At 39.5% G+C, this 25,310-nt stretch overlaps 1 protein-coding gene across 6 annotated transcripts in view; it reads right to left on the minus strand.

Moving 5' to 3' along the window:
• The window catches only part of ARMH3 (armadillo like helical domain containing 3), a 167,047-nt gene that overhangs the window by 117,020 nt on the left and 24,717 nt on the right, over window positions 1-25,310 (minus strand). For all 6 annotated transcript variants that reach the window (XM_069567714.1, XM_069567716.1, XM_069567715.1 and 3 more), the window contains 11 exons: window positions 23,566-23,622; window positions 22,365-22,408; window positions 21,239-21,299; window positions 19,322-19,368; window positions 17,771-17,846; window positions 16,124-16,217; window positions 11,202-11,303; window positions 7,634-7,692; window positions 6,032-6,097; window positions 4,742-4,811; window positions 3,607-3,667 (listed from right to left, as the gene is read on the minus strand). In XM_069567714.1, coding sequence (XP_069423815.1) covers window positions 3,607-3,667; window positions 4,742-4,811; window positions 6,032-6,097; window positions 7,634-7,692; window positions 11,202-11,303; window positions 16,124-16,217; window positions 17,771-17,846; window positions 19,322-19,368; window positions 21,239-21,299; window positions 22,365-22,408; window positions 23,566-23,622 — 737 coding nt within the window. The remainder of the gene's footprint in view (window positions 1-3,606; window positions 3,668-4,741; window positions 4,812-6,031; window positions 6,098-7,633; window positions 7,693-11,201; window positions 11,304-16,123; window positions 16,218-17,770; window positions 17,847-19,321; window positions 19,369-21,238; window positions 21,300-22,364; window positions 22,409-23,565; window positions 23,623-25,310) is intronic.

Raw genomic sequence — 25,310 nt, forward strand, 5'->3', positions numbered from 1 at the left:
CCAATTTGCCATTAAACTGATAGTCATTAGGTCCCTCCCTGGGGCTGAAACTGGTGCTGCAGCCAGCAAGGGTGGCTGGCCACCGTCCATGCATGACCACCCACACACAGAACATTCCTGGACACCAGCACTTTTCACATGTCCTAGATCTGGACAGCTGTACCCTGTCTCTGTTCACAACATCCTCCCAGCACTGAGCCACTGTGGAGCAGCAGTGAGACACCACCTATGTTACCACACTCTGGTGCCAGCCCCCTCTGGTTCCAAGGCTTTTTATATCCACTCCAGGCTCCGTTCCTTTTCCTGAAGCCACCCAACAAGGGACATTATTTGCCTTGTGGTCTCAGTAACTTATATTAGTTACCAAACAGAATGCTAATGTTAAGAACTGCTATGATCTTAAAGATATGCTGGGTGAATGACTCCAAACTGACAGCTTAGGGCATTTCTTTCATGCATGTAGCAGTTTCCTATTTCAACACAAGACAGTTCCACTTTAACTTGAAACTCTTCTTGTGGGGTCTACTGAAGTCTCTACCCAAAGGTCTGAGAATTCCTGATTTAGAAAGAGTCCAAGTTTTCCACATAGGAGTAATTTAAAGGAGAGTTTTCTCTCCTCAGAGACCATTTCCCCTAACTCCCAATCCTGTGCCAGCAGTAGGGGTTGGCAGCAAGAATCAAAGAGTAGCAGCCAGAAAAGGAAATTAATTGGTTGGGTTTTCCTACCTCTTACTGCTCCAGGCAAAACTTTCTTTTTTTTTTTCCTGTATAAGCACCTTTCTCCATTATTACTTTACCTACAGCATTCACACACAGATATGAAACTATTTTGTTTCTGACCCAGATTCTGGCTTGAGTATTAAGTCTTTCCATATTCCATATTGCTTCATATTTCACCAGGAGGATTACAAACTTATCTGAAATGATAGAAATTTATTTTACTTTCAATTTCTCATTGTGCTGTATGCTGCTGAAAAGCAGTATATAATGAGAAGTGAGAGCAGCACATTGGCCTGGTGCCCAGCTGGGAGCAGATAAGTTCACCTAAAAAGGACTTGACACTCCAAATGCCAGAAACTGGAAAGAGGGCTGGAAGTGGGGGAGGCAGATATGGAAATATGCCCAGGGGTAGTAATGGAGAAAGTGAATTCAGCCTGAAGGTGGGACCTTCTGCCTAGCCTCTGTCAGCTTGATGCCTCATTATCTTCTCCATCTTCCCTAACCTCAGGACATTCAATTAGGAAGCAGGTGGAAAAGGAACTGAGAAAGCAAAGCAAAGCAAAAAAAAAAAAAAAGGCAGGAACCAGGGGGAAGAGGGAAGATCAGGATCACTGGCTGGGATGTGAGGGTTTGGGTAGACAGATAGGTATCCATAACTCTAAGTGCTGAACACAGTCTTATGTCATCCCCACCGTAACTGTTACCCATCATCTACTTAGTTCCGGTAACACTTTTTCTACTCTCTTGTCCTTCCCCCATGCACCCTACACTAATCCTCTTGAATTTCTTTCTATTCTCCAAAGTAGGCCACGCTATCAAGTCCCCAAGCTTTTGAACATGCCGGGCCCCTGCTTGGGGTGTTGCTCCCCACTCCTCTGCATACAAAACCTGCCTACTATTTCTTCATTACTCAGGTGAAGGACAGCCTCCTCTGATGCCCCAGTGAGTATTAGTTACCCTGTACAAATCTTTTCTTCGTCATTTATCATAGTAGTACTTAAGAAAGAGTACAGTCTCTAAGACAGATGTGAGCTTGAATCTTGGTGATGCAATGTATATATGCAACTATGGTAGCCCACAAGATGGCCCCCAATGGACCCCAACTCCTGGGATTCACATCCTTATGGAGTCCCTTCCAACACTGCTTTAGGCTTGGTCTGTGAGACCAACAGAAATGGTACGTCATTTGAGATTAGGTTATAAAAGGCCCTAAGGCTTCCATCTTGTGCTCTCACTCTCCTTTACTTTCTCTCTTGAATCACTTGCTTTGGAGAAAGTCAGCTGTCATGTCAAACAACCCACATGGCTAGGAACTGAGAACCAACAACCTTGTAAGTGAGCTTTGAAGCAATTCTCCAGCCCCAGTAGAGCCCCAGTAAAGCTAACATGGGCTTCCTTGGTGGCTTAGAGGTTAAAGTGTCTGCCTGGAATGCAGGAGACCCGGCTTCGATCCCTGGGTCAGGAAGATCCCTTGGAGAAGGAAATGGCAACCCACTCCAGTACTCTTGCCTGGAGAATCCCATAGAGGGAGGAGCCTGGTAGACTACAGTCCATGGGGTTGCAAAGAGTTGGACATGACTGAGCGACTTCACCTCACCTCACCTCAAAGCTAATATACTGACTGAGGCCTATCAAACCCTATACTGAAAACTGCTACTGGATCGCTGAGCCACAGAAACTATGAAGTAATAAATGTCTGCTTTAAACCCCTATGTTTTGGAGTAGCTTGTTACACAGCAATAGATAATACACCTGACAAGGGGTGGGAAGAACTTAGGATTTACTGTAAGAAAACTTGGGTTCAAGTCCAGACACTGGTGCTTACTAACAGAATAATCCAACCTTCAGAGCCTCAGTTTCCTTCCTTGGAAAATGAGTAAACTAAGACTATAATAATATATTACAAAAGAAAAAAAAAACTATATACTAGAACATAAGATAATTAAGTAAAAATAAAGCCTGTGGCAAAACAAATATAATCCTTGAGGTACTGACGCTCAGCAATCCCGTCTAAAATAAGCAAAAAATTCCGGGAGATGGTGATGGACAGGGAGGCCTGGCGTGCTGAGATTCATGGGGTCGCAAAGAGTCGGACACGACTGAGCGACTGAACTGAACTGAACTGAAGCTTGCTGTGCACCAAACTTCTCTCTTACTTGAAAAAGTGGAGGTACTAATTCTGTTGTCAGACTGAATCCAGATGTGTTTTAAGGAATAAAGAAAATACATATACTTGAGATCACACTAACATGGCACAGCTGTTCCTAGGCATTAATGAAAAGAATGCTAAAAGAGCAAAGAAGCGAGAAAGCCTAAAGGCTTAAACTTTATTAAAATATGAAGACTTTCAGATGTTTCTAGTTATACTGGTTGTAAAGAATTGTGACAGACAATCAGATCTCCTCGGGAGGCAGGAGACTCCCAGCCAGGCCACTATATATACACAATCTAACTAGCTAGCAGAATCCTGACTAGGTTGCTAGTACAATGTAGGCTAAGACTGAACCAAAAGATCTTTCTCTCTGGCCTTTCCCTACCTTCTAAATGCTGCTGACTCCTTTGATGCCAAGGTCTAGGGATGACTAAGTGGGTTGCTGGTATTCCATGTTTGGATACAAGAGTCACCCATGATCTCTGCTTCAACATATCAGCCCTATTCTTCATGCAGTATGCCTAAAAGTGATAATGAAGATATGTGGTTTGTGCTTTCCCCTCTTTCTGGAAAAATGTATAAACCCAGGCCATAAAACACTCCCTGACACTTCTCTGCATATATATGTGCTTTTCCTGAAGTGAAGTATACATAAAAATTTTGTGACTATTAAACTTCTTACACTTAATTCTATAAAATAGATTTGTACACATTAAATGAACCATGGTACTTACACATAAAGATCCATAGGAAACTCCTTCATCATGTGTGTTACAATAAACTCCACCATCAGGTCTGAATGGGAAAAAGAGAAAAATCATATCAATCAGAAATGAAATTCATTGCTTGCCTTTGGAGTTGGGAGAAAAACTTTATCAGTATACCTTACACCCATGCTGAGTGGCATCAACTAACCACATCTTTATTAACATGCATTTAAATCTATTTTATATAAGGCACTTTTTGCAACACTTTCACCACCTGCCACTTGTAAGGTAACAAGAAAATTAGTTTACCCTTCCACTTCAGAAGGATACTTTGACCTGCCAATAAACTCAGATACAAGGGAGATTTCACTGTACAGATATTTCATACCATGGCACTAATGCAAAATGCCAGAGGGAAATAATATTCTGAGAACCAAGTGATGAGGCAAGCAGAGAGAAAGGTATGGATCACATCTGTGTATCCAGAGACTCAAACTCTAAAGCTATATCAGTCTTTCTTATCTTCCTATCACATTCAGCTTGACAGATATTGACCAAAATGGACTGGGGAGGTTTAGGTCAATAAAAGCTTACTATATAGTCTTAATTATTGTTTTTAAAATCAAGTAGATTTAGGAAGTAGGGCTGAATATTACAGTGAAATGGGATTAAGAGTTCAGATCATTCCCCTGAGGAAAATGCAGAATTCTGGGCAGACAAAATTACTTGCAATACAGCCCCCTATCTGTCAGCTCTGTCAGCTCCTCTCAGCTTAATTTACTCAGAGGAAGTTTTGTATGTCTAAACCTTGAACTTTCGCCTCTTGGCTCACTGACACATCAATTTGGACCAAGAAATGGAGGGAAGAATTTGAGATCTTTATCAGGTGTAATAAAGTTTACAAATTTATGTATCAAGCTTAGATATTTGTCTCCCTAGAAAGAAGTTTTTCTTTGAACAAGGGCACCCTTTAATTGAACATTAAATTCACTGGGATTGCTTTATCAAACTCAACAAGAAACATGGTTTCTTAGGCCAGGGAAGAAATACAACTAGTAACTTCTTCTCTGAGGAGGAAGCACATCAAATAGGATCTATCCCTTATCTTAAACTTGAAAACCTATCACTGGCTCAGAAACATGCCCATTTTGATGATACTCACCCAGTACTGCACATACTAATGGACGGCAGGGAAGGTTCTTGTCTGCTGCCTTCTTCCTGTGTCTCATAGGCTTTACACAAATAAGAAATAAGATTATAAGACATCTGAACTAACATCCAATGGTTCACCATCATTTTTTTTCATGCAAATAACATCACTACTACTGGGAATTCCCTGGTGATCCAGTGATTAGGATTCTGCGCTTCCAATGCTGGGGGCCCAGGTTCAATCCCTGGTCAAGGAACTAGGATCCCATAAAATGCATGGCCTGGCCAAAAGAAGAAACAACAATAATAAAATAAAACCACTACTACAGAGAAGCTACCTTTCCTTTCTCTTTCAAGTGGTGGGTGTTGGGTGAGGCAGGGAGGACATATAAGTGCTTCTCAGTTATGGATGCAGGCCTGGGACAAAAACACAGTTCACAGCAAGACCATAGCCCCACAGGGCACTGAAGCATACTATAAGGGGAAAGCTATTTTTTTTGCTTTGATTTTATCTATACAAGTGACATTACTGACAACAAAAGAGATACACTAGTATTTTTCTTTGATAAAATAATAAGTAAGAAAAAGGGAGAATGTGGCTGTGTAGAGGCAGCAACAGTTAGCAGTTCAAAAAAAAAAGGAAAAGCTTTTTTTAAAGGAAGTTTTAAATATAAACCTCAAGGTGCTATTTCTGAACATACCTCCAAGTTTTAGGAAACTCCTTGATCCTTCATATTCATTTCCCCCACCTCTCAGATGAATAAATCTAATAAGCAGGATCTAGCATCACCCAATCAAAAATCACAGTATATTCTGAAAACAAAAGGCTTAGGCCCGTCTCCTTGTTGAAATCTACATTACTGATACATTCAATGTCAAGATATACCTTTTTGGGGTTTTTTTGTTCGCTTATTTTTAGTTTGTTAGTTTTGGGCCATGCTGGGTGGCATGCGGGATCTTAGTTCCCTGACCAGGAATCAAACCCATGCCTCCTGCAGTGGAAGTACAGAATCTTAACAAATGGACCACCAGAGAAGTTTCCTGATACATTCTACAATAATATTACTGCCATGGGTATGCGACTGTGGATCTTTCCACCCTCTATTGAGTAGGTAACACCTCTAAGACACACACAAAAAATTCCAACAACAGGCATGTGTCTTCTGAACAGCAGTTAAGCTAGAGCCCTTTAGGATAAATTTCCACCCACATCTGTTCTAGTAGGATCAATGTCATCGTCTCCAATTCTGCCAACATAAAAAAATTCCTCTAAGAAAAAACAAGAAGTAAAAGTCATACCTACCATTCTATGTAAGTTTACTCGAAAATTCATGTTGTCATCATGCAAAAATGCATTGGCATATTGATCCTAATAAAAATAAAAACACAGATAAGGAGGGAAAGAGAGCTATAAACTCCTTTTATAATCTATCTATAATCTATACTCTTATTAAAGTCCAAGGATTTACAGGTCTTAAAAGAACTCCTTTCAAGGACCAGTTAGAGAGCTAATAGGAGAAGACTACAGCCTTTATGTCACTCCCTACTTAAGCCATGAGGTTTCACTTTAGTATAATTTCCCAGTAGGCCTCTAACTGGCCAAAAATCTCAAAGCAAATTACAAACAATAAAAATTAAGGCACAGGCACTTGAGACAAATGCTGAGAGGAATCTGTTTTCCTATTCTCTCTTCCTTCCCATCTGCCCAAGGAGCATAGGGACTGCCAGTTACATGTGCAGGCTACACATAAGGATCTGAGATTAAGAAGAAAGGTCTGCACTACACCAGGAACAGGCTTGGCACAGCAAAAGAAAACTGCTTACTCAGGCAGCATGGCAACAGGCAAGACCCCGTATATCCCTGGCTTTGCTGAAGACTGATGGAAAATCAAAAGACTCTCACAATGAATCAGTAATAAACATCCCTTGGCTCTTTCCCAACAACTTTTCTGAAGATCTGACATGCCTACAAACTCCAATTCCTAGGAACTGCTACAATTTGTGAAAAACAACTCCTTTAATTATCTTCTTAGAAAGATTTTTGAAAAGCAATTACACCAGGCCCACTGCTAATAAGCAGCTCTTCTAGGCTACTCCTAACCTGGTGAAAAGCAGGTCAACTTTCCACAGCAAACATAAAAATGGAAAGACTGAGGGAGATCTGTGCTCTACATGGACCACACCTTAACTATTTTTCTTGGGAAAGGAAAGGAGTAAGTGAAATGAGGAGTAAGTGAAGGAGGAGATTGAAACTATAAATTCAGCTCTAAATTGACTCAATTTCTGCCAGACCTCTGTTACCAACAAGATATAAGGTGAGTTCAGGCCTAATTAATTCAACCAAAAGTGACTCTTTCCAAAGCCCAAGTTGCATCTTCTCTTCTTTATTTACCCTCTGGTTCTTGTTCTTCATCAAACTACAATCAACCCAACTTTACTCAGTTTCCAATGCCCATCCCTTAGCTTTTCTCTCCACCTCTCCCCACAGAAACCTGAGCTCCTTTTTTCATTTTGCTAAATGCAAAAGATTCAATATAAATAGTTTTAAAGGGACAGGACTGTTTTTTTTCTGAAGAGGTGTAAGTCTCTTTAGAGTTCCAAACTCTTAAGAACTAGAATCTTCCAGTTCTCAATTATAGCAGTTATCATATGAATTCATTATGAAGTCATGCAGTAAATACTAACTGACCCTCTACTACGTGCCAGACACTGAGAAAACATTGGCGAAGAAGACAAAGGACCTACTGGTGCTTCCATTCCAGTGGAGGAGATAATATAAAGGGGGAAGATTTTCTCTCCCAAACTTTAGGTCCCTAAAAGTCAAGAGACAGGAACAGGAGAGAAGGGTAGAAAACAGGGCATTTTGTAAGAGATTAGCTCATACCAGAAGGCTGGTGAGACCTACCTCTGCAATACATGTAAGGATAATCAGACAGAGTTTGCCACTGTGAAGCCGGTGCTCATCTGAAAAGAAAAAATAAATCGTTCTCTCTAAATCATCCAGACCATATTTCTATAGAGAATAAAGATGTGTATCATCAAAAAGAACATTCACACTTTCTTTCCCTAAAGAATTCATGAATGAAAATCAAGGTTTTACTAAAGTAATTCTTGCTTTTCTTCTAGACAAAAGAAGTCTCCCATAAGATTTTTTTTCTTAAGTCTTCTGGTAGTATGACAGACAGCTAAACATCTTCCTGGGAACCATTCAATTATTGTAACAGTCCTTAAAACTGTGGCCCAAATCAGGGCCATGCCCTTTGTTTCCATATCAGCCTTTCGCTTCCGGACAATCAGATCCATTCCTTTTCCAAGTCCACCTCATTCACTAGTTAAAGCACCACCATCTTTACTCATCTACCACAAAATCTAGAACATTTTTATAACTGTTCATAGCAAACTGGCAGCAGAACCAGAAAAAAATTAACTGGAAACTAGGGTCCAGCTCACGCTCTCCTTACAATGTGAACATTACTTACAACCAGGAAAGTTGGGAACTCTTGATCATTTTTCTTCCTGCCAAAGCTACTCACTCTACAAATATTTATTAACGACTATGTGGTAGGTAGGGCTTCCCTGGTGGCTCAGTGGTAAAGAATCTGCCTGTCAATGCAGGGGACGTGAGTTCCATCCCTGGCTCGGGAAGATTCCCTGGAGGAGGAAATGGCAACCCGCTCCAGTATTCTTGCCTGGAAATTTTCATGGACAGAGGAGCTTGGAGGGCTACAGTCCATGAGGGTAACAAAGAGTCGGACCTGACTGAGCATACACACATGTGGCAGGCACTATGCTAGGCAGCAGAGATACAGTACTGGACTAAAGAAAGGTTTGTGGCCTCCCAGAACTCACATTCTAGTTATTAAAAAAGAAAGCAACCTCAATAACAGGGCTCTAAGCCCACACAAAGGACCCAGAAAGAGCTAACCCATCACTGCCAATTACCAGAACCATTATAACTTTTTTGCTTTCTAGGATGTTTGTGGGTGAGGTGGTGAAGTGGAGGTAAAAAGAGGGTTATACCAGCATATCCAAAACAGAAAAATGGCTTATGTTGTTTCAAATTAGCTTTGACAGGACCCAGACTGAAGTCCATTCTGGAGAGATCTATTAACAGATTACCGTGCTATGAAAGTTAGCTAACAGTACTCATCCTGACATTAACCTGTTACTTCCTCAAAGATGAAATCTATAAACCAAAACCTGACAGTTAGAAGGCATAAGGAGGGTCGTGGTCAAAGAAATACATTTACCTCTCCTTAGGGATAGGCGGTGCAAAACAGTAATGACGATGATCCTATCTGACATTCTGGAGCTTACAGCAGAGTGCCTAAGCAGCCAGAAAAGAAATGCCTTGCTGATGCAAAACCAGATTTGTGAGACTTTTCTACCTACCCCTGGCCGCAGAGCTTCTCTGGTACTATCCTTCCTTTTCCCCAAATTTGTAAGACTCTTCTACCTCTCCTGGTCACAGAGTTCTCTGGCACTATCCTTCCCTTTCCCCAAAAAGCTGATAAGCAACTCTTGCAGAAAAGCCTGCAGCTATCTCTCCACTTTAAAATAAACTGTTCCTGATTACAAAACTAAGGCATATTTCATTATTATTCATTTTTAAAATTCATAAAAGCCCAAAAAAACAAGAACAATAAAAAATAAGTTTAATCACACCAAACATCATAAACATTGCTCTATCAACTTTAGGCTATGTATGCACAGATATATATTTTTAGTATTTTTATCTCTTGCCTATCTTAAAGCATGAGCAGATATTCCCTCAGGGTGACAATACCAAGACAGAATAACTTCAGGGAAAAAAAAAAGACTTTGAAAGCACAGCCAAAATCAAGGCGATAATAAACACAAAATTCTGAACCATGGAGAGGAGAGGAATAGCTGGGGAAAGGACACACAGGTAGCTTCAACAGCATTAATAGTTTCTTAAGTTGACTGATAAGTTCACATACATTCATTTTATTATTATACTTTTTATCCTATGCTATTTATTATGCTTATTATAAACTTTATAATCTAATAGTAATAAATATTTAAAGTATTTTCATAGGCAGCAAATGATATATAATAAAGAAGACAAAATAGCACTGGGGGGAGGGGAAGGAGGAGCAGAGCCAAGAAAAAGCTGCTTCTATTGCCACTAAAAACATAATGAGATCCTGTTAGCCAAGTCAGGGTCTTAATCAACAGGAAGGGAGCTGGGCCAGTGAAGCCACACAGGTATCGTTTTGAAATTAACTCTTCATCATACTTAACCATATTTAGGCTGCCTTATCCTACCATATTAAGGCTTCCTTTTAGCAAAGATCTAACCCAGCTATTATTTACAGAAACCGCCTGAGACCACGCATGCTGCAATTAATCTACCCTCAATTTTGCCTTCTATTTTATGGATGGCACAGTGACCAGTACAATGAGGATTATATAACCATTAAAGCTAAAAGTGAGTGTCAAGGGCCTCAATTCACTGTGTTATATCAAGCAAAGCTAGAAATCTATTTTCAGGGTCACATCTATGCAGTTTTTTGCTTTCTGTGGTTGCTGCAGTATTTCCAGAAAAAGGGAGAGGTTACTGATTTCCAAAAAGGAGAAGCAATGGCCTCAGGAAACACTGATGCATGTATAACAATGGGATTATACTTAGCGCCACTTAAAAATAGTTAAAATGGTAAATTTTACATTATATGTATTTTACAATAGATATATATACTAGAAATAAATAAATAAAATTGTAAACATTCATATAGATCCAGTTTAAAGAAAAAACTAGGCTTAAAAAAACAAAAACCTTGAGATACATACTGAACAGAATTTGTAGGGTTTCTTCCCAATTTCTTCTTCTAGCCCAACTATTCCACTACCCTACCACCAGTTAAAAGATCATAGAAAAATCATCAACAGAGGAAGAAGAGGAAAACTAGACAGAATAACATCAAGCTTTTCTAATACCTATTTCTCTCCCACTTCCATTCTGCATTTCACGGACGAGGACTAACACTTCTATTTTAAGTGTTAAAAAAACACAGTCCCTCTGAATCTCACCTCTTCCTACTGTACTCTGCACAATAGTTCTAATTCTCACTATGAGATGATGTTTTCAGTTCTTGTCCTCAAAAGGGAATTCCCTGAAACATGCTAATAATCCCCTCACTTCCCACACAAAGAGTTTGCATCTACTTACCAAAATCTATTAAGAAGACTTGCTAGTTTTTGTAGAGATCAATTTATTTTCTCTATTCTATTTTGGAGCACTCCCGCTCCAGCTCCAGCTCCAGGTTTTCCCAACACCATCTAATTGCCATCTGGCAGTGAGAAATTTTCCAGTAATCAGGACCATCACTTTGCAAGGAGGTCCCAATGGGTCATCTCGTCAAAGCTTACAAGTATTAATGCTGCTCCTTGATCATGCTAAGCAGCTACCTACCACCTCCTGCTTCCTGAGCTCTCAGAAGAGAATGCCTTACCTTTGGTGTCTTGCATGACAATCGAGCTGTACTTTAAGAAGGTTATCAGTAGATTACTGGTCTGTACATCTGCATCCAGTGGGAGTTCCACAGAACTTATAACTGGAATAGAACAGATAAAATGCATTCAGCCTGTAACATATTCCATTTAACACTTCTACCTATACAGACAACTTGCCAGCAGGCAAGAAAATCACAAAAGAATCTTTCTCCAAAACAGAGGAAAGACTGAGTGCTTATCATCTAGTCTTCCTAGGCCTCTACAGCTCTTCCTACCCCCAAGATTAAGCCCAAAGTACTTCTCTCCTATCTAAAAATGCCTGTCTAAAGGAAGAGTGCTTTTCTCCCAATGTTCTAAGAAGGGTATTTTGATTCCACTTTCTAGTTCCAAGCAAACCAAAAGGGTTCAAGGCCCTTCTAAAAAGCACTTTAATTTGTACCTAAGTGAAAGAGCTGTATTGAATATAAATGAGCCTTGCTTTGATGAGTCTACTGCTTAAAATAAATGACAATTCATTCCTAATATGGAAAAATCTTGCTCAGAGAATGAGCCTTTAGGCTGGAAATATGCAAGATGGAAAGAAAAAAAGTTAAGACAGAAATACATTCGAATTCTACTTCTTAATCCCTTCCCCACAAAAGGGAACTTAAGGAATACCAGGCTGAAAACAGGTGGACATTACTGACTGAGAATAGAGTTGTATATACCAAGTTGCTTGCTGGAGACACTACCCCTGCTCACATTCTCTGTGCCACAGTAACAATAAACAACAAGGGACCAGACTAGGGCTGACCCACACAGAATAGTCTTAATACAGATTCCCAAGTTTCTAATATTTTAAATGAGATTTAGACATCGTAAGTACTTTTACACTAAGACATAATATACAAAAAAAGGAAACTCATGATTGCCTAGAAAAACTAGAGGATCTGTAGTTTTCTGTCATATTTTCACCCATGAAAACTTAGCTGAAATACTAATATATCTTAAAATTCATGTTATAGATTAATGACTTGAGACTGTCATTTCAAACTACAGCCTATTCTGAAGCTCAGAGCCCATAATCTTTCCTTTGTCCAATACAAAGAGGCAATGGTCTGGTAGGTGGGACTTTTTTCTCCCAACTCAAACACAGAGATAACTAGAAAACTGTCTTACATAATACTTAGAAATACAGAAGTATATGTATTTTTAGTTTACAAGAAAATCCTCCCATGCCACGGCTGAGTTGTCAAATGTCAACTCTGAACTGAGAACAAACGTTGTTATAGCTAAACTGCTGACTTTTTAAAAATAATGGCAACAGTGACATACCTTTAAATATAACTAGGCCACTGAGCACCAGTTATATTAAAAACCAATTAAAAAACCAAAACTTGAGGATAGGGTTATAAGACTTAGGACCCCTACAAAAAGGAAATAAGTTAGGAGAGAAGAAAAAGAAAAAAAAAAATAGAAGCAATATCAATAGAATAAAATCCCTCACAAATCAAAATCTGCTTCCTAAGAGTTATTCCTTGATCGCTGGCTTCGTAATTCTTCCCAACAGCCTTTGTCAAGGGAGATAGTTATTTGAAAGTGGGCTGACTCCAATCTTCCCACTAGAAAAAGTAAAACCTCACTGGTTGTAAGTAAGTAAGCACAAATCAAGTTGCATAATCAAGTGTGTGGGTGAAGTGTTCACAATGAACAGTTTGAAAGGCGGTTCTCTAAAGCAGCCAAACCCCAACATCACATGAAATCAGAAATACAGATATAGACAAAGATATATGTGTGTGTGTAGATATACCTATGAGAACCCAAACGTGTGCACATGCGCGCGCACACACACACACACACACACAAGCCTTTTGATATCCATGGTAACCAGGAAGGATTCATCATCAAAGGAAAAAAAAAACAGTATTTCTGCTGGAATATTATTTGGTGAGCAGAATAAGCAGAGAACAAGCAGGCAATCCTACTACATGTTCCTTCTCATTAAGATACAGGTAGGCCCTGCTCTTCAAAAGCTTATTTTATAAAAGCCACTTCGCCTCCACAAAAAAAAAACTATCTTAGTATTTGTTTTCACTAATGCAAAGTCTAAAGACGGTTTTCACTTTTCAGAAAAAAGGCAGGGGCTTCCCTGGTGGTCCAGGGGGTAAGACTGTGCTCTCAATGCAGAGGGCCCAGGTTCAATTACTGGTCAGGGAACTAGATCCCATATGCACCAAATAAGAGTTCAAACGATGCAACAAAGACCTGGTGCAGCCAAAATAAATAAATGTTAAAAAAGAAAAAAAGGCAAAATGGAGAGGGGCAGAATAGGTGTAGGGAATTAACAGGTACATACCATTATATATACTAAGTAAGCTACAAAGATATATCACATATCACAGAGAATATAGCCTATATTTTATAGTAACTACTTGTTGTTTAGTTACTCAATTGTGTCTGACTCTTTGTGACCCCATGGACTGTTGCCTATCCAGGCTCCTCTGCCCATGGGATTCTCTAGGCAAGATTACTGGAGTGGGTTGCCATTTTCTTCTCCAATATAAATGGAGTATAATCTTTAAAAGTGTGAACCACTACGCTGTATACTTGAAACATATAACATTGTAAATCAACTATACCACAGTTTTTTAATTAAATTTTTTAAAAAGACAAGTGAGGGAATTCCCTGAAGGTCCAGTGGTTAGGACTCTGGGCTTTCATAGCAGAGGGCCCAGGTTCAATCCCTGATTGGGAGCTAAGATCTCATAAGCCATGTGGCCAAAAAAAAGACAAGTGATAACAAGTATTAGTACAGAGGTGGAGAAAAGGGAACTCTTATGTACTGCTAATGAGACTGTAAATCAGTGTAACCACTAAGGAAAACTGTATAAAGGTTCCTCAAAAAATTAAAAACAGAACTACCATATGATCCAGCAATCCTACTTGTAGGTATATATACAAAGGAAATGAAAATAGGATATCAAAGAGATATTTTCACTCCCATGTTCATTATAGCATTATTCACAGTAGCCAAGATACTACAAACACTATATGGCATCACTTACATGTGGAATCTTAAAAGAACAAGTCAAGCTCATAGAAAGAGAGAGTAGAAAAGTGGTTGTCAGGGGTTAGAGGATGGAGGTAATAAGGAGAGGTTGGTAAAAGGACACAAACTTTCAGATTAGCAAAATCTGAAGATCTAATGTAATATATTAAAATGGTAACCATGTTGATAATACTATGTTGTATAGCTGAATTTGCTAAGAGAGTGGAACTTAAATGTTCTCATCCCCTAGAAAAAAGAGAAAGAAAAATACATGAGGTAACGGATGTGTTAATAGATACGGGGAATTTTCTCACAATGTATATGCGTATCAGCTCACCTCAATAAAGCTGAAAAAAAATTTTTTAAGTATACACATTTAACTTTACTTTCTCAAATTCAGGCAAAGAAAAGTAGAAAAAAAATCCTACCACCTATCAACAATTAGAAATGAAAGTAACAAGAAACAAGAGTGATAGGGTGAGACAAAACAAAGACAAAAGGCAAAAAACGAAAAGTGTGCAGCGTTTGTTTTGCAGCAAGTTGTAACAGAGGCATTGGCATCCCCAGCAGTGAGAGTGATACCACTCAATTCCATCCCCACAAACTACACGCAGCATGTAAGAATCAAGCTACCCAGTTCTGAACTGCGTCTGTGAGCATCTGTGCTTTATCTAAATTTACTCTGTGCATCCATTAACAAGATGCAACCTAAGATATTTGCTTCTTTGCTTTACGCAATTTCAGCTTACAAAAGGTTGTGTAGGAAAGCTCTGCTTTCAGAGAACAGGGGAAATCTGTATTTTGGAATTTGACTATCAACTGAAAACAGATCCAATTTGCTACCAGACATGAAAATCAGTGGCACCTACCAGTAATACTTCTGTACTAATACTGCTTGTACTACCTTGAAATGCTAATGCCGCAGGTGTTATACCAAAGTTTAAAGGAGAAACAGCAGAGCAAAGATGGTCATGTCAAATATAGACAGTAGAGGGGCACAATTTTTTTACCCAAAATAAGTTCAACATTTGAGGCAAAACATCAAGTATTAATCAAGACTATTTTTAGGTTAAGTTATTCCCTCAAGCACACTCAGCTGACATTAGAACCAATTCAGGTTAATACAAAGTTTGTTGGGCAAAATTCTTAATTTCTTTTCTATTACCCTTTTCATAACTTCCAGCGATAAGATTTATACAGTAGAATTTTGTTGTTGTTATCTTTTAAAGGAGAGAAATCTTAAATACCCAGCAAATTCCCAATTATTACACACTTGTCATTTTCTAACTGGGTTTGCCTGGCAGACACATAACAGTGAGCAAATTCCAAGTTCACTTTCTCATTCATTTAGCCAACAAACATTTACTAAGCAATAACCATGTTAGGCACTATGCTGGACATTTAATGGTGCACAAAACAGGCACAGTCCCAACCATGATCCATGCAAGGTTCTTAGTGTCAACTTTCACTAATCTTAGGCAAACCTCATACTCCCCTGGCCTCAATTCCCTCATTTGTCAAATGATAACATTAGATGATTTTACCATTTTACATTTATTTCAGTGAGATATTCATAAAATATCTCATCTGAGCTTCACAAGTACCCTGAGTTTGGCAAGACAGGCATCACTGATCTCTGAGTTCTCTTTTAAATCTAGCATTTCCATGATTCTACAACCATTCCCTAAGGAGGACAAGCTGGAGTTTCATAGCTTCTTATACAGAGGAAAGCATTGGACTATCTTTTCTTTAGAGTTTCACGAATCCTAAAGATAATTTCTTAAGCAAAAGAACTAACAATTATGCTTTTTGTCAGAAAAAAAAAAAACTACACTCACCCCTAAAGATTCAAGATTGTATTAATCAAGAAAACAAAGGAGGTGATGGACTTACCATCAGAGGAGGGTGGCGTGGTCCCAAGTGGTGTGGCTGGGGTTGTTGGAGCAGGACTGACAGGGGTTGTCACCAAGCCCATTTCTGGATGACTCTGAAAGAGAACACAGATAAGGATAAGAAAAGAGAAGATTGTGGGTGTCCTCTGCTTAACCTTTCTGGTATTCCTGGCCTCATAAACAGACAGAAAGCTCACTGAGGAGAGACTGCTTCTACATTTAGTTCCTACTAGTACCCGATTATTGTTGATGCTTGCTAAACTCTAATAAGCTCTGCAGGCTAGTTTTCTTTAAGTAACTAAGTTCCCATTATGTAAGTCTACCTACAGAACCGTATGAATAAAAAACTGGGGTAAACAAATACACAGAAATATTCCACACACAAAAAAAGGGCACTTGCAGTCCTATCTGAATCTGAGAAGGGACTATTTATCTGATCAACCTAAAACATATCTACAGACTATTCTGATGACCACATAAGTCAACTAGCAAGTGCAGGTGAGCCAATGGGATAACAGATACTTTAAGAAGGGCTATGCAGAGGGCAGCCCTCCTTGTTCCACCACAAACAAGAGTGTGTGGGGTGGGGAGGCAGAAACGGGTGGAGACATCCACTAGGAACCAAAAGAGATGACTCCTCTTTCCCTTACCTTCCTTAGCCATCCTTGCCACATCAGCTCTTGAGATTAGGCTTAGTGATGGCTATTCCCCTCTCTTCCCCAATAGTTTTACCAGATTTTACCCTCCTCACTTTTTCCTTTAAAATCAATTACAGAATTTGGAGAGCTAACAAGGAACATCATGAGAATCATGGATAAAGCCTCATGTGATCAATAGTGAAAAATGAGAACTGCTAAATCAGCAAACCAGACCCCAAAACCAGCACAGCTTTTTGACCTTTTTTGTTGTTGAAACTCAGTGGCTCCCATACATAACTATCCTTTGAGAAAAGCATAAGCACACTTTCCCTTAAAAGAAAACTTCACACATAATTTAAACAGTCTGACCTTAAAAACACTTCATCAATTTTTAAAGACAGCTTTCATGGGCAGCACTTGAGTTCTCAGCCAATTTAAGTTCCTTCTGTACCAACAACTTAGGACATCCCTTAGGCAAGTGACCCAGTACTCAGGATTCTATGACTTTCTGCTTTCAATATTTGTTGACCTTTTTTTTTTTTTTGTTTAACAGCTAACCTTATGCTACACAGGATATTTTGTACTTTTCTTCTCTGGAAATGGATGAGATAATAACATAAGTGACGTGGCCTATTTCTTCTCTGGTAGTAATTACACAGAGGTTTAGGAAGCAGAAAGCCTGTTAAAAAAAATCCGTATGGGCAGATAATACTAAGGGATTTCCAGTGAGGAAAATGAAATAATCTCAACTCATTTGGGTTAGCAGAACCAGTCAAAGGGTCAAGACCATTAACTTGGCATGTTACCAGTTCCATTTTAGCACCAGATGGAAACATATATATTTGAGGAGAGCATGAAGCAAAGGCAACTGATGCAACTCTTTAGTTACTAACTATGGCTCACCAATGCAAAGCAGGGTTTACATGAGCACAGCCAGATAGGCTTTTCAAAGGAGGGAATCTGTATGAAAGTCAGGGAGAAAAAGAACTGAAATTTTTAATATAACCAACCTGGGCTAACACTGTGATAAAGTTGCGATTTAAATGAACAGCTTCGTAAAGTGCCAGAAGGATGGCCTCATTGGTTCTAAAGAAAAAGAGAACAAATTGGAGAGTCTCTTATAATGAAGAAGGTAAAAGAGTATAATCATCAAAATAAGATTTCACCCCAGCTCCTCATTATAAATCCCTTTGAGTTTCTAATGCTCCATTATTTCCTTTTTGGGCTTATATGAAGGAAATACAGTCAGCACTTTAATTCCTTAGATCTGTTCTTCAGTCAGTCAGTTCACTCGCTCAGTTGTGTCCAACTCTTTGCAATGCCATGAATCACAACACGCCAAGCCTCCCTGTCCATCACCATCTCCCGGAGTTCACTCAGACTCACGTCCATCGAGTCAGTGATACCATCCAGCCATCTCATCCCCTGTTGTCCCCTTCTCCTCCTGCCCCCAGTCCCTCCCAGCATCACAGTCTTTTCCAATGAGTCAACTCTTCGCATGAGGTGGCCAAAGTACTGGAGTTTCAGCTTTAGCATCATTCCTTCCAAAGAACACCCAGGACTGATCTCCTTCAGAATGGACTGGTTGGATCTCCTTGCAGTCCAAGGGACTCTCAAGAGTCTTCTCCAACACCACAGTTCAAAAGCATCAATTTTTTGGCACTCAGCTTTCTGCACAGTCCAACTCTCACACCCATACATGACCACTGGAAAAACCATAGCCTTGACTAGATGGACCTTTGTTGGCAAAGAAATATCTCTGCTTTTGAATATGCTATCTAGGTTGGTCATAACTTTCCTTCCAAGGAGTAAGCGTCTTTTAATTTCATGGCTGCAATCACCAACTGATGTGATTTTGGAGCCCATAAAAATAACGTCTGACCCTATTTCCACTGTTTCCCCATCTATTTCCCATGAAGTGATGGGACCAGATGCCATGATCTTCGTTTTCTGAATGTTGAGCTTTAAGCCAACTTTTTGACTCTCCTCTTTCACTTTCATCAAGAGGCTTTTTAGTTCCTCTTCACTTTCTGCCATAAGGGTGGTGTCATCTGCATATCTGAGGTTATTGATATTTCTCCCGGCAATCTTCATTCCAGCTTCTGCTTCTTCCAGTCCAGCGTTTCTCATGATGTACTCTGCATATAAGCTAAATAAGCAGGGTGACAGTATACAGCCTTGACGTACTCCTTTTCCTATTTGGAACCAGTCTGTTGTTCCATGTTCAGTTCTAACTGTTGCTTCCTGACCTGCATATAGGTTTCTCAAGAGGCAGGTCAGGTACTTCACTATTTCCCCTTTTCACTTTTTCACCCCAATCCAGTTAAGTCCTTAACTGCCTCAGACACCAAGTCCTCTTTATTTCCTTTCAGAGATAGCTGGGAACAGTTTTACAACTTCTTAGAGCTCAATACATGCAAGTTCCATTATTTAAAACTCAAGAAACATTTGACAGATCATCAAAAAAGTTTGAATCTGCAGAGATAAAGTTTCACACTTTCATATCCAGTAAGAGTCCACACCGAAGTTCAAGTCACCGCACAAGAATGTCAGGCACTTACTGTACTGAGATTTTCTCATGGGCATCTGCTATGAACATGCTGCCCACCTGTGGAAGAAAAGGGGAATTGCAGAGTTATAGCAGGGAAATGTGAGAGGAGCTCTGGGCCCTACAAAGCCTTTAATCAGTGAAAAAAAAAAAAAGCTGCAGCATGAGGGAACCCTGGCCCACCAGTCACACACAACAAAACCAGCTCACTTTGAAGATCTTAAAAGAATAAGTAATGAAACAATAAGTAATAAGTAATGAAACTCTCCTAAACTATCTTTGCTTAAAGGGACTTAAAAGAAACCATCCCAGTACTTCTGTCCAGGTCTCCTATGTGTTAGTTCAGTAACCACTGACAGCAAGTAAATGATAACTTAAACATCCTCATCACTTTGCCTCTGTCCTAGAAGCTGCTTAACTGAAACAAACTAACTCACAAGGAGCATTACAGAAAGCAGGCTGTTCATCCAGCATAGAGTCATCTTGAGGGAATATTTGGGTTTCAGACCAGAACTATTAAATCAGCGGTCAGCAACCTTTTTAGCATCAGGGACTAGTTTCATGGAAGACAATTTTTGCATAGACCTGGGGATGGGGGAATGATTTCAGGATGATTCAAGTGCATTACATTTATTGTGCACATTTCTATTATTATTGTATCAGCTCCACCTCAGATCATTAGGCATTAGATCCCAGAAGCTGGGGACCCCTGGTCTAAATGAAACCTACTATACATCTTTCACATCATGAAATCTTTTGTTTGTGTCCTAGGCAGGGCAGTTGAATGAGCAAATGGAATAGGTTGCCCTGATATATGGGTTATCAGAGGCAGAGATAGATGCCCATCCTTCTAACACTGCCTTTTCCACCTATTTATTGATGCCCAAATCCATGCAGCCGGAGCTCCATTTATTTGGTACAAAACTTTTTCTTCTTGGCAAAAAGGCAAAAGTCCCTGGAAGCAATAGGATTATATCTAATGCATCTAATCAAATACTGATACAGCCCTTACACTGTTTGACATCTGAGGGACTACCCACTTGTGCGTCAGAATTAAAGAGCTTATCGGTCCTTTCCTTGAAAGTAGGTTCTGAGAATGAAAAAGGCAGAGGGGGAAAAGTTGCCTTTTGGGGGGTGGGGATGGTACAGGGCCTGTTGTTCCTTACAATGAACTCAAAATCTGTCTTGCCTAGGGCTGATTACTTGAATACTAATAACCAAGAACACAGACTTTCTGAATCTGTCTAAATTCTGAGACCTTAGATTTACCTCTTAAAAATTAGTCCCAGATTATCTGGCCTAAAACGCCTACCATGCTAAGGCTGAGATACCTTGCTCAAGAGTCCTACAAACTGAACCAGTAATTTTCCCAGACCATGGACTCCTCAGCCCAGATCCCAAACCTTTAGATGAGTGGCTCGGATCACTGCACCAATCCCTCAACTCCAGGACGAATGATGATGAAGGGGTCACAGCAAACAGCCAAGGATTGCTTATGGTTGGATTCAGATCTAAACCCTCTATGCTGTGTTCCATACCTGTCCTCAAACAGAGCCAACTGTCTTTTTCTTTTCCTGGTTCTTTTTTTTCAGAGCCAGTTCTTCAGGAAGCAGAAGTCTGGCTTAATATGAACCTTTCTCTTTTTTGTAGCCTTAAAAAAATTGAATTAATTTGAAAAAAGAAAACAAAAAACAAAAAACCAGCCCCAGAGAAATCAGAGCTCTTCTTTGCCCTGCCTAACTTGGGTTTGGAAATCACTAGAAGAGATACAGCTCTCCAAAATATCTGCTATGAGCAGCCTCTCTCCCCTCATCATGCCATTATCTCAAATATCTAAACTTCTGAGTCCAGACTTGTCTACCCCTATAGATCTCATATATTTTTGAGCAGGGGAGAGAGAAAGGAAAAAAAAAAGACAAGTAGGACTTACCATATTTGTTAAAGCAGAGAAAAAACCGCTCTGGTGTTCTTCTTCCTTGTCTTTATACTGCCTGAACAAAAATAACTAAATTCAACTTTAGTGTTATTTATCACATATGTCTTTGTCCTTGGCATACTAGGTAATCAGGGCAGCTCACTGGCAGAATTCACTGACTCCAGAAAACAAAAACGTTCTAACAACCGAGCCTCTGCAGTTTGCCTTGCAAGCTAAGAGGCACCCATCTGCTCTTGAGGTAGCATACACCAAAACGCCCAGCTACTTCAGGAGAGACTTAGAAAGCAAGCTGCAAAAGTGTGAAATGCTCTAACATATGGCTGATCCAGTTATTTCCCAAACAGACTATTACTTGAAAAGTGTGACAGTAAAATTAAGGCTGTAACAGTGAAATTTTTGTTTGTTTTTGAAGGAAAAGGAGGGGAATCTGTGAGCTCAACTATTTGTGGAGATGGGGACAGATTTGAAATTCCAACACCCAACTGTACGTGAGGAAAGTCTGGAAAGGAGTAAGAAAGATCCTGCCTGGCCCTTGCCAGGATTAGATACAATTCTGGTTTCCATTCAATGAATACCAAATCCTCCCCATCTGCAGCAAGGGTGGGGGGAAAGCAAGCATCAAAGAAAAGAGCCCCCAGAATAGACTAGACTCTGAGAAACTGCAGTTGATTACTGATAAAAAAGAAATATCTGTCAAAAGAATTCAGCACTATCTCTTTTCTTCCTTTTTATAAGCATACAAAAAAAGCAGCACTTCACAACCTTTTTTTTTACATAGAAATGTATTTAAATGATACATCGAGCTAAATGGAATAGCCTGCCTGTGGCTGGAAAATTTGTTAAAATGCTCTGCAACAAAATGTCAAAGGTTGCAAAAGAATGTTTAACGTTAAGAACTGCTTAAACAAAAGATGGACACTAACGTGGTGGCTACTTTTCTCCTAGTGTTAGAACCCACCCCGGCTAAAGCCAACAAGTCAAGCTAGAGCAAATGCATCTGCCAGCAGCTATACCTCTGAATACTCTTCTAGGATAGATAAGGGATATTCACCCAAGAACTCTTAACAAACCTGTTCCTGACTCAACCAGTTCAAATGAAACTGAATGCAGATGGACTTACCTGTTGTACTCAGATAAAGCTTGAGCAATCACAAGCCCCATTCCCTAGAGAGAAAAAAGACAGCACAGGTGAAATAAGGGCCTGGTGGTGATGCTATGACTAGACCACGGAAAACACTAATGACAGTCCAAACCCAGCAAGTTTTACCTGAAAGTAGGCAACAAGGACAGAAATTCTGAGACTTGTCAAAGGATGAAAAGGAACTTCTCTGGAAAAATTTTTCTGATCTAATTACATTTTTTAATGTTTCTAGTTAGAATAGCAAGAGATGAAACAGACCAGCTCAGACCACTGACAATTTCACTGGGGTCATTTTTACCTCAAAAGGGAAGACTAAATTAGAATCTTTAAACAAAAAGCTCTCAGATGTCTCTAAAAACAACCCACAATAAAAGTGACAATGAGTTCCACCTTAAATGAAGGTACATACAAACAAGTCACTCTCTTTCAGACTACAGGAGAACAGTAGTGTAACAGAAAGAAGCAGCCAATAAATATTAAAGTAACTTATCAACCTCCCCCCTAGAACCTGCTAAGCATATCACAAAGATCAATTAAGGCCACAAGAATGAATCATGTGTGCTTTTTTTTTCTTCATAAGAGAAATCAGAAGAACAAAGAGGGCAGACAGAAAGAGAATAAAACTAGACACCTGGTCATCTTCTTCCTCCCTATATTGAGAGATCAAGTTTTATTTTCCAAACCTCCAAGGATATATGCACCAGATATTATATCATCCTCCACAGTTCAGCTTCACCAAGTCAGGCTGTAAATATAATCTGACTAGTTCTACAAGAAATCTCCCAACATTTAGTCATCTAAGCCTTTCTTTTTAAATTTTAGTTTTATTGAGGTATAACTATAAGATATTTAAAGTGATTTGACATACCATCTAAATCTTAACTCTTAGAAATGTCACTTCTTGACTCTGTAGGATAATCAAACTCAGCATACTAGAACATGAAGTATAACTGACCATTTCATCATAATTAGCAAGCAAATATCCTCTCAAACCTTCCTTCCATGATGAGAAAATAGAAAACAGCAGATAGCAGCACAATGTTCTAAAAAGAAATACCTATTCCCTCTTTATAGCCAGATGAAATTAACACAATAGTTTTCTACTCTCGGTTCTAAGTATCCACTTAAAAGTAAGGCCAACAAAGGCAAATAATTAAAACTCAAGAATCCAGATACTCACATTAAGAGTGGCTTCATCATCCACAATAGACAGCTTCACAATATAAGGATTCACAGACTGTTAAACAAAAGAAGAGACTCCAGGTGAGTGTGACCTAGTTAAGAACCCATTAGTTATTTAACAAAGTTTTAACAAAAATCCTTCCAAGACGCGCTCTCTAGAGTGATTTTCCTAATGCATATGCCCAAGTATCTTGCCAGCTCACTTCCTCCATTCCCAGTAAATCTTTCAGTGTGCATGGGCATTCGCCAAGCACACAGAAAGAGACAGACAGACACACACACACACACACACCCCCCAAGCATGTGTATGTTTACATGCACACACACACACACAATTCTATTCTACCTGCATTTTCCTCTAGGCTGAATCAGCTCAGGCCTATGTCTGCCTCTTCTCTCATTTTTCCCTCTTCTTTCTAGAAGTAAGTGAACACTCCATAACACTCACTTTGTCCTATCCTGACAACAATTTACTGAGTCCATAGGGACAGCTGTCCTTTGGGGGGCATAAAAGCTCCCCTGACATAAGGCACAAATTTATAAGTTGCTAACTTATACTCTCATTCCAAAGGCTCCCTAACCATTCCACAAACTATATCCAAGGACTAATTCACCCACCCGTAAAACAAAGCCACCTTGGGGGTGGAAAGTGGCAGCTGCTTAACAGCCAGAGAGGCCATTTATGGATCCAATACCCAAATAACACTGCAGGGGAACTGAAAAGAAAGATGTAATTACCCAAACTACAATCTGGTCAGGACACTGGGATTTAATGATTGTCCCATCACTTAAAGCACTGGAAGATTTCTTGAGTTTTTCCAGATTCAATCTCAGCTGGGTAGCATATGGAAATGGACATATATTTAAACTCATTAAGCAACTGGGCCATCTCCTACCAGTGGGATGAGAACCAATGGCCTGCTCACCTTGAAAACACGCCCCACGTGATAAGTGAGGAAAGACCCTCTATAGCTCAGGTACGAATTCTAACCCAAAAGAAGCTAGAACAATAGTTCTTAGATTAACAGCTTTTACAGCAACCAAGAAAACACATTACTGAGAAACTTGGAAATCCAACTAAGAGGCTAACCCCCATCTTCTCAGACTTTATTAATCAAGTTCCTGAGGTCATCTTTCTAATGTCAGTTGGGAATAGAGAAAGAGAAGCTTTGCTTTTTTTAACAGCCAAATGTTTATAAGGTTTTCTACAACCCAGTTCAAGGAGGTAAAACCCACTCCATTCATTACTTGATCTAACAGATAAAGGCTCTCAATGCTGCTTCCTCTAACACCAATGCTGATTCGACAGACTTCAGATAAGGTCCAAAGCAAGCAGATCCTTGGAAACGAAAATCAGCAGTGGGCTGACCTGGAGATGCCATCATGATGAGATCAACAGTAGAAGAAGCAGGCCACTGTCTCTCGGCACAAGTTTTGAAACTCCTATTTACTCACCTTCCCAAAAGTAGACTGTCTCAGGTACTAATAAGAACCACCTGATTACCAAGACAAGATTACCAAGACATTACCAAACAACCACTGCATTAGCAACTGTTGAGGAAAAGACGCAAGGTGGCTAAAATCAAGGGTTTAACTTCCAGCTCCTCCAGTTATTAATTGTGATGAGGTAGGCACGTTAATAAACCTAAGCTCAATTTTTTTCATCTATAAAGTGGAGAATAATATTTCCTTCCTTGGGGCTGCTATGAAATTTAAATTAGTTAAATCCTCAGCACAGTATCT

The sequence above is a fragment of the Ovis canadensis genome, chromosome 22 (genome assembly GCF_042477335.2).
Source record: "Ovis canadensis isolate MfBH-ARS-UI-01 breed Bighorn chromosome 22, ARS-UI_OviCan_v2, whole genome shotgun sequence".
In the NCBI taxonomy this organism is placed as follows: Eukaryota; Metazoa; Chordata; class Mammalia; order Artiodactyla; family Bovidae; genus Ovis; species Ovis canadensis.